The sequence below is a fragment of the Sparus aurata genome, chromosome 9, assembly GCF_900880675.1.
Source record: "Sparus aurata chromosome 9, fSpaAur1.1, whole genome shotgun sequence".
NCBI classification, from domain to species: domain Eukaryota; kingdom Metazoa; phylum Chordata; class Actinopteri; order Spariformes; family Sparidae; genus Sparus; species Sparus aurata.
The window spans coordinates 28,238,908-28,251,963 of NC_044195.1; the positions used below are offsets into that span (position 1 = coordinate 28,238,908).

A 13,056-nucleotide genomic window follows, 5' to 3' on the forward strand; every position below is an offset into this window, starting at 1 on the left:
AGAAAGCCGGCACTGCGGCTCCTAAAGAGGCGTGACGGTACACGTCATGTTGATGGTGTTTCCCAAGTGTTCCCCCTGTCTGTGACACTTTATAATCATATGGATGCTGCTATAATGTGTAGTGATTGAGATATTGACCCACCAAACATCCTGGAAAGTGACGAAGTTACGTTTTTTGCGCTAAACTACATAATTACATAATCACCATCAATAAACAGGACGCTGTCTGTCTCTCTCACTTGCGGGGACGGAGGCTGTTTTCTGAGGGAAAGAACCCTGAAGTCTCGGTCTGGAGGGCTGACGGTCGCAGTGATTTATTGTCATCACAAACACTTGGTGAGTTAAAAAGTTTTTTGCCAGTGACAGACGCTGTTTTTCGGTCAGAAATATGACGAGGCGTCGGTTGGACAGGCGGGAGGAAAGACAGGAGGACAGACACTTCTCCATGTACAGCTGTGGTATTTATTTTCTTCATATAAGTTGCCAAAGACAGTTACAGTTACTACGTTACTTTTGTTTGGTTCTGTAATGTTGCTTTGTGGGACATTTCTCTGTATTTAGTCATGTCAAACATTGGAGAGAAGCTTGGGGCTCAATACTCTGTGTAGAGTTGGAAAGAGCATACATCAATGTCAAGGGTTGAAAACTAACAAGATGAGAGCCAAAAGAAAAAAATACTAGAGCTCATTCTCCAGAAAATTACATTTAAATACAACTACTTTGCAACAGCAAATGTTTTTTTTTTGCTTTTTGCAGGAAAGGTATTGCAGACAAAATTGCATTTTTCCTAATTTTTTTTATTATCTCCCCACCTGTTCCAGTTGTCCAGTTATTTCAACTCTAAAAATATAAAATTTATGAACATTGACAATGTCGGCTGGTAATATTTTCACCCTGTGAGTGTGTGCCTATCTCATGATGGCCAAATGTGTTCCTAGAGGTCTTTTGGACTACCACTACCACATAAGCAGTTTTTAGTGTTTTGGCAGGTTTTTTTTTTATGTATCTGGCTGTTTGTGTCAGCACACTTTGCAAAATGCAGTCAGAAAACGTTACAGGTGTTTGGTTGAAATCACAATGAAGGCTCAATTGAAGATGGGTGTGGTCAGGGCAAGGCCCACAGATGTTGGGAGGGAAGACATAGGAAAGAGGAGTTGGACTAAATCATGAATATTGGACTTTTTTTTCTCCAAATTTGAAGCAAATCCTTTGAGGCATTTATGAGCTATAGTGTTCACAAGAATGGGATGCCATGGGGTCATAGTGAACTTGACCTTTGACCAACAAATTCTAATCAGTTCATACTTGAGTCCAAGTAGACATTTGACAGGGCACAAAGACCACTGAGTAAAATTTGATGATTCACCTTTTAGATTGATACCATAACATCCTAATTTATAATGAGACATGGATTATGTATTAAAACATTTTTAATAGCAATATCAAGTTAATGTTACATTAGAAAACTTTTTTTTTTTCTTTTTTAAATAAAACATTTTGGTGACACTACACTGAATAATAGTGAAAGTATTGAATATTTCTCCAAATGAAAATTACCCAAAATTATGCCAAAGCACATCTCTTCCAAACAGAAAAATGTAGAATAACCAGCAGGAGACCATTGATGTGTGGAGTGATTTTGGTGACACTACAGTGTATAATAGTGAAGTTATTGAATATTTTTTGTTGTATCTCTTATCGGTGGTGCACTTTGTAGACAGTCCCTGCGCCCTCCTCTCACAGACGGCTGATCATAGAGACCAGTGTTAATGTCCAGCCCGGAGGAGCACTCATTTTGCTGAAAATATGGTTGTAGCTCGTTGTCTACCTTATTACGGTAGGAACGAGTCATCGTTTGTGTTTTAACAATCGTTCACTTATAAGTTATTTATCTGGGAAATTCGAATCTGTTTCCAACTTTACTGAACCAAATCCTACCACATAAGCCAGTGAGATCATCGATATGATGATGAGACTCCACCTCACTTTTTCAAAAAATCACCCAGGTGAGTCCGCAGATTTGTTTGTTAATTACTTTTGTAGAACCCGAAATACTTACATACACGACTTCTCAGATGCTTTGGTGTCGCGATTGTCCACTCAGTACGGCTTTGCTCGCTAGTGTCCTCCATTTTCGTAGCAAAAATAACATTACTAGCTGAATTGATAGGTCAAGGGTCAATAGGTCGTGCAAAAGAGCAAGCTGATTTAGAGTGCCCTCTGCTGGATCACAAGGTGAACTACTTTAAAGGGTCTGTTGCGCTTACAGACTGTACATTTTGATTTCAAACAGGTGATTACATTCGAATACGAATTTTTCCCTCCACTTTCGGATTTCAAATAAAAAGTGACAGCCCTAGTACTCAAGTAGCTGTAATTCACAAAGGCCACTGTGGCCATACAGTGATTTTTTTTTTCATGGGGCATCGAGGCCAAAGGGTAAGGCAACGGTGGCCATGACCGTCGTGAAATTCCACCCCTGGCTTACACACACTTTAATAGCATGTTTAATATTAGTTTTCAGGTAATGACAGGGATATAGAGTATTTGGATATAACAGCAACATTAGAAACTGCTCACCATCTCCAGGATGTAAAAGTTTTATGTTGTTTATTTCATGCTTTGCACCTGCAGTAGATATCAACACACTGAATAAAGAGGATTCATTGATTGGCTGGTTGGCTTTCTAAGCAGGTGTGTTGATGTAGTCAGACAAAGTATAAACTGTGGAGAGAGAGCAGACACTGTTAGTGACAGAGTTACCCTTAACAGGAACAACACGTTTTCTAACCACGATGGATAATGTTTCTCAAATTAGAGTTTTTTTTCTTTCAGGTTTGAATGAAACAAATAACCACAGATTTACTCTCTTCTTTCTCACTTTACTGTGTTACTGTGTGATTTTGCTGGTAAATATTTCTGTTATTGTGACCATCATCATGGATAAAAACCTGCATGAACCAATGTATATTTTACTGTGTACTTTTTGCATGAATGGACTTTATGGGACAACAGGTTTCTACCCCAAGTTTCTCTGGGATCTGCTTTCTCCTGTTCATGTTATCTCTTATTCTGGATGTCTTGGTCAGGCTCAGGTAATATACTCATTCGCCCTCAGTGAACTCTCTATTCTTTCCGTCATGGCATATGACAGATATGTGGCTATATGTCAACCACTGGAGTACCACTCTGTCATGTCAAAGCAAAGGCTCATTATGTTAGTGTGTTACTCTTGGGTGACACCTTTTTGCGTCATGGGTATAAATGTTTTTCTAACAACTAGATTAAAGTTATGCAGCCCATATATCGCCAGGCTTTTTTGTTTGAATTGGATTATTGTTAAACTCGCTTGTTTCCCATCTGAAACTACCCTTAATGCCGTAGTTGCTTATATAACAATAGTCATTTATGTCTTTCATGGGTTCTTTATAGTTTGTTCCTACATGTATCTCATTAAAACATGTGTGAATTCAATAGAAAACAGGGCAAAGTTCATTCAAACATGTGTTCCGCATTTAACCTCCCTTCTCACTTTTCTTGGGACAATACTTTTCGATGTATTGAATATTCGATTTGGTTCAAAAGATTTACCTCAAACCCTTCAAAACTTTGTTGCAATAGAATTCCTTGTCATACCTCCCTTAATGAATCCTCTCATTTACGGTTTCAAATTGACCAAAATTAGAAACAGAATTCTGCGTGTCATTACTTTAAAAACTAATTGAAATTTGTCTTATATGTAATGGTAACTTAATGTCCTTTCTTTAATGAACTTCTTTTGATAAAATGCACTGCTTCACCTGCTGGCTGTTTGCTGTATGCTGGAGGATCATGTAATACTTCAGGAGTTTTTGCACTCAGCAAATTTGAGCTGGGTGATCTGTTAAGAATGTCTTTTAAACTGAATATTTAATTTAAATATAAACATTATTTCTCCTCACCATTTAAGGCGCTGAATCCCATTACTTTTTATACGTGGCAGTCTTAAATGTTTGATTATTACATCCTGATGGTCTAAAATATTTGCTCTTTGTTGGCTGTTTTACCATTCTCACATTACTCACATATACCACATGGTTTAGTCAATTGTACAGTGATTCATACTGTAATGTTGAACATTTTTGTGTGCACTTCCAAAGAATTTTAACATCATTTATGATATTAATTCCCCCCACATCCTGTGCAGTCACTTCACTGTTTGTGTTTTTGTATTTAGGAATGATAAAGATGGAATAAACCTGAAATGTATATTATCTAGGGCTGCAACTAACAGTTTATCTTTTCGATTAGTCGATTAGTCACGATTATTTCAGCAGCATCTGTTTCGACTTTGGTTTTACCTCATATTCTCAGAGCAAATTGAAAACCCATGAAACATGCATTTGAAAACATAATATTTTGAAACACTACTGGATTTTTAATATATCAGTTGAAGTAATTCATACAAATTATTACAGTTTTTATTTAATTACATATTTTACAAATGAATTATTATGTTATAAATCATTGCATTAAGTGGAGGTTTACTAGTCAGTGTTTTATCCAATTTATATCATTACTGTTTGGTACTGATTTAATATCCTACACGAGAATTGTTACTGATACTGTTGCTGTCAGACAGAAACCTCTTATTTGCAAATTTGACTTATTTTTTCAGAATTCATTTTACCTGCCACCCTTCACCTCAGTACACATTATTAATCAATGAATGTATTCAAAGAGCTTGTCTCCAGCCGGCCTCTTGGCTGATGATACATGGGGGAGCATGAGTTCACAACAACCACACTTGTTGTCATTCGAGATCTGTTGCATTTTTAATAACGATGAATTTTAATAAATCATTTTTTGGTTGCACGCTAATGGATGAATATGTCAAAAAAAAAAAAAATGCAAATCCGTTTCAGTTTGATTTGCTTGTAGGTTTGTAGGCTATTACAGACTAGAGTTTAGATTCTCTGCCCTAGCCTGTTTTTTTTATTTTATTTTTTTTAATAACTCAAAATAATGACTGAATTTCCAGCTACAAAATGGGCATCTTTCTCCTCCCTCCATTGTTGTTTGTGTCGCTGCAGGGTCTAACATGTGAGTGAGTTGTCCTCATGCCGAAAAACGTGACTTGTCGCACACGTGACATTACTCCCCGAGAAGCAAGAAGAAAGCAAAAATATATATTTTTATTAAGGAAAATGACAAAAATAATAGTAACGCACAGTGACTTGAATAAGTAACTTTAATCTGATTACTGGTTTGGAAATATTAACGCTGTAGATTAATCGTTACTGAGAAAAATGGTCAGCTCATAATTACAGCCAAAGTGTCTGGTCGGGCCGTGCAGGGCTAGGACTCAACGTGCACGGGTTGGGTCGGGCTTGTTTTTTTTTGGGCCCGGGGAGGTTACCGCCCGAAAATGTTCCCACACTTTGGACGTGTTTGGTCTCGCTTTCCTGCTCTCCTCAACATGTTCCGCCATCATTTATATTCTTCATCTGCTGCTGCTTCTGCTTCTTCTTCTACGCCACACTGTGGTGCGCATTCTAGCAGCGGAGCTAGAGCGATTTGCTCTTGCTCAAATCTTTTTTTTTTTTTTTTAAATGATGATGATAATAACAATAATAAATACGACGGTCGATGCAAAAATTTCCTGTCGACAAATTTTTATTGTTGATGTAATCGATTATGTTGACTAATCCCTAATATTATCCATTTTGCAGTTTACCACCAATCTTACATGATTATGCACTAAATGCGTCATTATTATTCATATTATATTTCATACATTGGATCCCTATAAATCTTACACAGTGAAACTTGAACACCAAGGAATAAATTAAAAACCAGGTGCCTGAGGCCAAAGGTTGCAAAAAGATTGTGAGGACATCTCCCCCAATAAAGCAACAAATGACCACTGAACCCAGCTGAACAGTGAATGTGACACCAGAAAATAAAACATTTTAAAAAAGCAATTGAATTGTTTCTCTATTGAGCAGCATAGTTAACTATTGAACTGACCGACTAAAGTATGGCCTGCTTGTGAATAATTGTGTTTTTGCCTACATTGGAATTGGTAATGTGTTGTAAATATCTTTTTGTAACCAGAGCTGTAGAAGCTACATTATTAAACAGCCTGATTAGAATAAGTAAACTTTTAAATCCCAATAGTACGCTCAATATCAGTGTTTGGGTAATCAAAGGGATTTACAGTATTTGAAAATAACAAAAAGATTGTTCACCATCTCCAAGAGGTAAAACATTCATGTTGTGTATTTCCTGGTTTTCATGAGGATTCATTGATTGGCTAGTTTGATTTCTAAGCAGGTGTGTTGATGTAGTCAGACAAGGTATTAAAAAGTGAGGAGAGAGAGCAGACACAGTTAGTGACAGAGTTACCCTTCACAGGAACAACACGTTTTCTAACCATGATGGATAATGTTTCTCAAATAACAATGTTTTTTCTTTTAGGTTTAAATGAAACAAATAACCACAGATTTACTCTCTTCTTTATCACTTTGCTGTGTTACTGTGTGATTTTGCTGGTAAATATTTCTGTTATTGTGACCATCATCATGGATAAAAACCTGCATGAACCAATGTATATTTTAATATGTGCTTTTTGCATGAATGCACTTTACGGGACAGCAGGTTTCTACCCAAAGCTTCTCTGGGATCTGCTTTCTCCTGTTCATGTTATCTCTTATTCTGGATGTCTTGTTCAGGCTCAAGTTATTATCTCATTTGCCTTCAGTGATCTGTCTATACTTTCCGTCATGGCATACGACAGATATGTGGCCATATGTCGACCACTGGAGTACCACTCTGTCATGTCAAAGCAAAAACTCTCTGTTATAGTCTGTTTCTCTTGGATGACACCCTTTTGCATAGTGGGTATGAATGTGTTTCTAACATCAAGATTAAAGCTATGCAGCCCATATATCTCCAGATTATATTGTATGAATTGGATGATGGTTAAACTTGCTTGTTTTCCAGCTGAAACTGCTGTTAACAACATACTTACATACATTACAATAATCACTTATTTATTTCATGGCCTTTTCATAGTTCTGTCTTACATGTATGTCATTAAAACATGTGCAAATTCTATTGAAAACAGGGCAAAGTTCATGCAAACATGTGTTCCACATCTAACCTCCTTACTAATTTTTCTTGTAACTATACTTTCTGATGTAATTATTATGCGATATGGTTCAAAAGATTTGCCTCAAGCCTTTAAAAACTTTGTTGCAATAGAAATTCTTGTCATACCTCCTTTAATTAATCCATTAATTTATGGTCTAAAATTGACCAAAATTCGAAACAGGATTCTGGTTGTCATTACCTTAAAAACTAAATAACTTCTGTGTTATATTAAGGAACCTTACAGTCTTATGTCTGATGTTCTTCCATAGATGTGCACTGTTTAACCAGCTGTTTGCTGTGGTTGTTGGAGTTACTTGTAATATCCTCAAGAGTGTCTGCACATTTAGCAAAGTTGAGCTTGTTAATCCTTGAAGAATGTCTGTTTAGATTTAGGGTGTTGAATCATATGTATTAGTCTAATTTGGTCACACTCTTAAAATGATGTTAAGTAGTTGTTGTGCTCTTTAATAGCTTAATTTTGAATATGCACATTATTCACATTTAGCCAATGGTCGACTCAGTTGTATGGTGATTCCTGTTGTTGAACATGTGTGTGCACGTCTCATACAACATCTTCAATACGTCATTATAAATTGTCATTCATCACTGCCGTCCCTGAGTAATTCGGTGCCCTAGGCAAGATCTTAGGTGGCGCCCCCTTGCATCGCAGGCCATTTCACAATCAATTTTCATACACTCACACAGTAACTGCATGTATGTATTCTAGATGTTATTTCTTTTAAGTCAAACATATCACACCAAATAAAAACTGAAGAAAGAAACAAGTGAGAGAAATACAACATAAATAAGGCATTGTGTAAACATATTATCTCTCAGCCTCAGAGAGCCATCTCTCATTTATCTATTGTCAGCCGCTTTGCAAAGCGACCTTCAACTCCTTCCATGTTCTCCTGTGGGTATTGTGCTCCTGGCTATCCTCATGAACCTTCAGCAAGTGGCTTGCATTGTTCCAGTCCTTTAGTCCTTCCTTATTAAGTCTGTATTCTTTTGGAGAAAACATTTAGCAGCAGAAGCAGTGCAAGCTGTCATTTCTGTTTGAGCACAGCTTCTTTTGATTTTTTCCCCATTGACTAAGACTCTGTTACAAAAGTCATGTTGACACTCTCCCATCTTTTTTGGGGGGAAATGTGTAACTGCTTTTTTATTTGTACTGGTCCTCTGTGAACTAGCTCTCATCTCACTTTGTCAGTTAGAAGAGATGTCCAGTCACCCTTTAGTCCTGATGGTGTGTCACTCTGCTGTGCTGAGGTAGAGGGACAGGAGCACCTGATGCTGTGTCACTTGGCTGGTGGTGAATAAGTGCATCTGAAGAGAGAAGAGAAGTATATTTGACCACTGCATGTTACACTTGAATAAAAAACAAAACAAAACAGATGCTTGGTGTGTGCTATACATAAGACTAATAATGAAAATGTGATGAGAATCATTCAACTTTATTGTCACTGCAATGCAATTCAGTCTAACCAGAGTCCAAGTGCAGTGTATATATTTTGCCGATGAACGATATGGGAAAGCTTAGGTGTGGAGTATTAACAGTAATACACTTTAACTGCACTTTAACACTGTTGTGAACTTTTACAAACAAACTGTGACACAATAAACCAAAGGTTTACAACTACACTATTACTTACAAAGGGGATGGAAAATTAATAGTATTTAACTGACATACTAGCAGGAAAAACACCTGTAAAATAACACCTGAACAGGCCTAACGTTAACTTTCCAAACGTCCCTGATGAATTTAAGATGGACTAACATTAACACACGTCAACTCTGCTATTTATTGATTATTAAACGAGGCTGCTATCGTCCTAAGTAAGCTAACGTTAGCAAGCTAACACTCTGCTCCAACAACAGTACGATCATTAAACTATTAATTTCGCTTTATCACATTGACGTTGCTGTACCTCTATCTTCTTCACGTTTTTCCTCCTCTTCTTTCCGTCTTTTCCTTCACTGGGCGCCGGATGGTTTCAGTTTTTTGGACCTTGTGGTTCTGCTACAGTATCAGTAAATCTCTCTCTGGGTCTTGGGGTCTCGGTCCGGTCAGATTCAGGGCAGGCTGCTGGCCTCTCGACCCGCCCCCCTCACAGACGACAGACAGTGCAACGAGCCAGAACTCAGAAAAAAGGCTTCTCCGTTATTTAATAGTCTTTGCTATGACGTTATGTTGCTGTGGGCTTATATAATATTTCGAAATAATAGTAGTAATGGCACTGGTAAATAATATTTACCAGTTATATTATATTATAAATATATTACGGAAGAGGATGAGGTCCACATGTGAATTTTTTTTTTAGTTCTGACTTTAAAGTCAGAATTCTTAGAAAAAAGTCAGAATTCTGACTTTAAAGTCCGTGTAAACCAAAATCAGCCATTTTCTTCTAAACACATTAAACGGGTCATAAATGTGTTTACTTAAAACATGTAAAAGCCATTCGGCCATGTAGAATTTAATTTTGGAGCTAGGCTCACAAACAGTTTTTCAACATTTCTGTGTTCAGGATTTAATGGGCGGGTCAGAAATCATGCAAATCATATGGCCGCGTTACAAACCCCGCCCTGCTGCGGAAGTGGTATAAATACGTTCAGCACATCGGCTTCAGCGGTTCTCCCACTCACTCTCCAGTTTCGGATTGCATTGCTTACAATAGTTGTAAGCAGCTAGCTAACCAGCCAACCAGTCAGCTAACCAGCCATGTCTCCTCCACATCGCTCTGCATCTTTCCTGGATGCCACAGTGTGCAGGCTGACTGCGCTGTTAGCTTATTTAAGTTTCCTTCGGATGAAACGTAAGGAAACGGGGGAGTCCATTGACGGTGGTCAACTCCGTCCCCGGCTTGCATCCTCTCCTCCGCCAACGAGGAGATGTGGCCGCTGCTGACCGCCACTGACACTCTCCTTCCTGCTGACAGCGGGTCCCACCGGCATGATGTGGCCGCGCCGTCCCGCTAACGGCGGGTCCCACCGGCATGATGTGGCCGCCGCGCCGCAGCATGCCCTCCGTCCCGCTGACGGCGGGTCCCACCGGCATGATGTGGCCACCACGCCGCAGCCAGCCCTCCGTCCCGCTGACGGCGGGTCCCACCGGCATGATGTGGCCGCCGCGCCGCAGCCGGCCCTCCGTCCCGCTAACGGCGGGTCCCACCGGCAGTATGTGGCGGTAGTATCAGGGCCGCATTATTGGTGAGCCATCCCAGTGTGAACGGATAATCCGGAGGCGCGGAGCGAGGGCGTGTCGGTCTGACAGTCTAACTGCACAGGTCCTTCACTCAACTAAATACAGAGAAATGTCCCACAAAGCAACGTTACATGACCGAACAAAAGTAACGTAGTAACTATAACTGTCTTTAGCAACTTATATGAGGAAAACAAATCCCACAGCTGTATGTGGAGAAGCGTCTGTCCTCCTGTCCGTCCCCTCCCTGTCCTCCCGACTTTTCCTCACATTTCTGCTCACAAAACAGCGTCTGTCACGCTTGTCACAAGAGTGTTTAACTCACCGAGTGTTTGACGAAAATAAATCACCGCTACCGCCAGCCCTCCTGACCGAGACTTCAGGAAACTGTCCCCCAAACAGCCTCCGTCCCCGCGAGTGACAGAGTCAGACAGCGTCCTGTTTACTGATGGTGATTATGTATAATTATGTAATTTAGCGCGAAAAACTTCACTCCTTCACTTTCCAGGATGTTTAGTGGGTCAGGATCTCAATCAATACACGTTATAACAGCATCTATATGATTATAAACTGTCCGCGGGTTTAGATAGACGAGGGGAACACCTGGGGAACACCTGGGGAGACACCGACGTCATTAACATGACGTGTAGCCCCCGCCGCATGGGCGTGGTTCCAGCGCCTCTAACTGACACGCCCCCAGCGTTTCACAGCAGAAAGAAGTGCTTGTTTTTCCATGATTTAGAGACCTAATTTTATATACTTAACAATTTTTTTAATCTTTCAAATTTGGCTCAGTGGTCAATGATACATGTTTCTTTGGTGTGACAAACTCATAACAAAATTTTTTTGCCGCTTTACACTGACTTTTTTCTCAGAATTCTGACTTTAAAGTCAGAACTAAAAAAAAAATTCACATGTGGCCCTAATCCTCTTCCGTAATATATAATATTTATTTTTATCAATAATTTTTTTCCCTCCCCTGTTTTCGGCACCCCCCGCGGATGATGGCACCCCTAGCATTTGCCTATACTGCCTATGCCCAGGGCCGGCTCTGTCATTCATCATGCTGTACTGTGTGCAGTGATGTGTCTACATGTATTTAAACTGCAATACAAAAACAATCCTGCTCCTTTATTTCAAAGTCTTGATAATTATATGGATCATCCACTGATGAGGATGCTGACACTATAAAGACATTTTCTTCATTAATAACTTTATTTTTATTAGAGAAGTCATTTCAAATAAAAAGTCACCTTGGCAAAGTTGTCAACTATCAAGAATGGGGCTACTAATTTGAGTTACATTAGCTAGTCTGGACATGACACCATGACTTCAGCTCTTTATAGAACATGCTGACGCCGACTCAGTAGAACTAAATTTCCATCTGCGAATTTCTTTGTTCTGTGATCATACAACAAGTAGTTCCGACCAAGCAATCTGATTGGTCAACAAGACATTTAGACCGTGCTCAAATCAGCATGACAGCACGCCTGACTCATTATTCAAAATATTACTCCGCCAAGTCTGTGGCAATAGCGTATCCATCTCCATGGCAACATAGTAACTGTCAGAGCTGGTGCAAAACAAAAAAAAAGTAAGGCTTGAAATTCAAACTTTCTGCCGTAAAATATGCAGAGGAAAAGTCAGGAGAAGCAGCCGCTAGACTTTTCTCTGTCGACCCCAAGAGAGTGAGAGATTGGCGATAAAATCAAACAGAGCTTTAGCGTCTGTCCGAGGAGGACAGCAGCAGGGCCAGGCTGCCTGGTGGAGGGAGGAAGAAGTCCAGCGAGGAGCTTGAGATAAACACGCGGGAATGAGTTATCAGCAAACAGGCACGCCACGAGAGAGTGTCCCGCAAAAAGATCAGGGCGATGGCGAAACAAATGTACGCCACCGTGAGTGACAGCAGAGTTGAGGAGTTATCTGTGAGTGCTGGTTGGCTGAATCGTTTCCTTCACTGCAACAACCTCACTTGCAGAAGGATGCCAGAGAATTCAACGAGAAGCTGGCGAAGTTTATGACATTTTCATCTCGGATTTTTGAGAAGAAGGAATTAAACGCCTGTCCCAAATTGTTGCCTGGTCCCAAATAAACGCCTGGTCTGTTAAGTGATTGAAACAAATAAATGCCCCGGCTATTATTTATTTTCCCTTCAGTGTGAGAGACACTATTGTGACTGCAGTAAAAACGTTTTATAAAAAATATAAAAGAAAAAAAATCAACATCTTTGTCATAACTTTGGCGATAAAAATAAGCATCTTCTGTTTATCTGTGCAGTACTGATTTAGTTCGGGAAATTCCGAGACCGCGATAAAACATTAACGTCAGCTCAGAGTTCACTCTTCTTGGACTAGAAAATCCTCTCTGTTGCTAAGTCGTTACTAAGGGTTGGATTATTTGCTGGAGTAGTAAACTACATTTCATTACACATATGAGTCTACTGACGTGACTGATTTTGTTTCAGTTATTAGTCAGACCCCGTGTGTTTCCATGGAAACGTGACCCACACTTGCAAAAACCTTTAAAATTTGAGAGCAAATGTCCATCAACATGGATATATTTTGATTATACATTTTATTTTTGTGGTTATTAGTTGTATAATCGCAATATTACCCTCGAGGGTGTGCTTTAACATCATTTGAGCACAACATGCGGTCAGGAGGCACTTGCGCCGAGGTCACAAGCAGCACTTAAGTGCTCAAATGACGTTAAAGCACACCCTC

General features: G+C 39.5%; 2 protein-coding genes across 2 annotated transcripts; both read left to right on the forward strand.

Moving 5' to 3' along the window:
* Positions 1-2,795: 2,795 nt before the first annotated feature.
* On the forward strand, positions 2,796-3,725 carry LOC115588722 (olfactory receptor 142-like). The gene has a single exon (XM_030429495.1). The coding sequence runs from the start codon at positions 2,796-2,798 to the stop codon at positions 3,723-3,725; it is 930 nt and encodes a 309-aa protein (XP_030285355.1).
* A 2,691-nt stretch (positions 3,726-6,416) lies between these two features.
* Positions 6,417-7,349, forward strand: LOC115588509 (olfactory receptor 6N1-like). The gene has a single exon (XM_030429154.1). It carries the CDS (start codon positions 6,417-6,419, stop codon positions 7,347-7,349), a length of 933 nt encoding a protein of 310 aa, XP_030285014.1.
* The last annotated feature ends 5,707 nt before the right edge of the window (positions 7,350-13,056 follow it).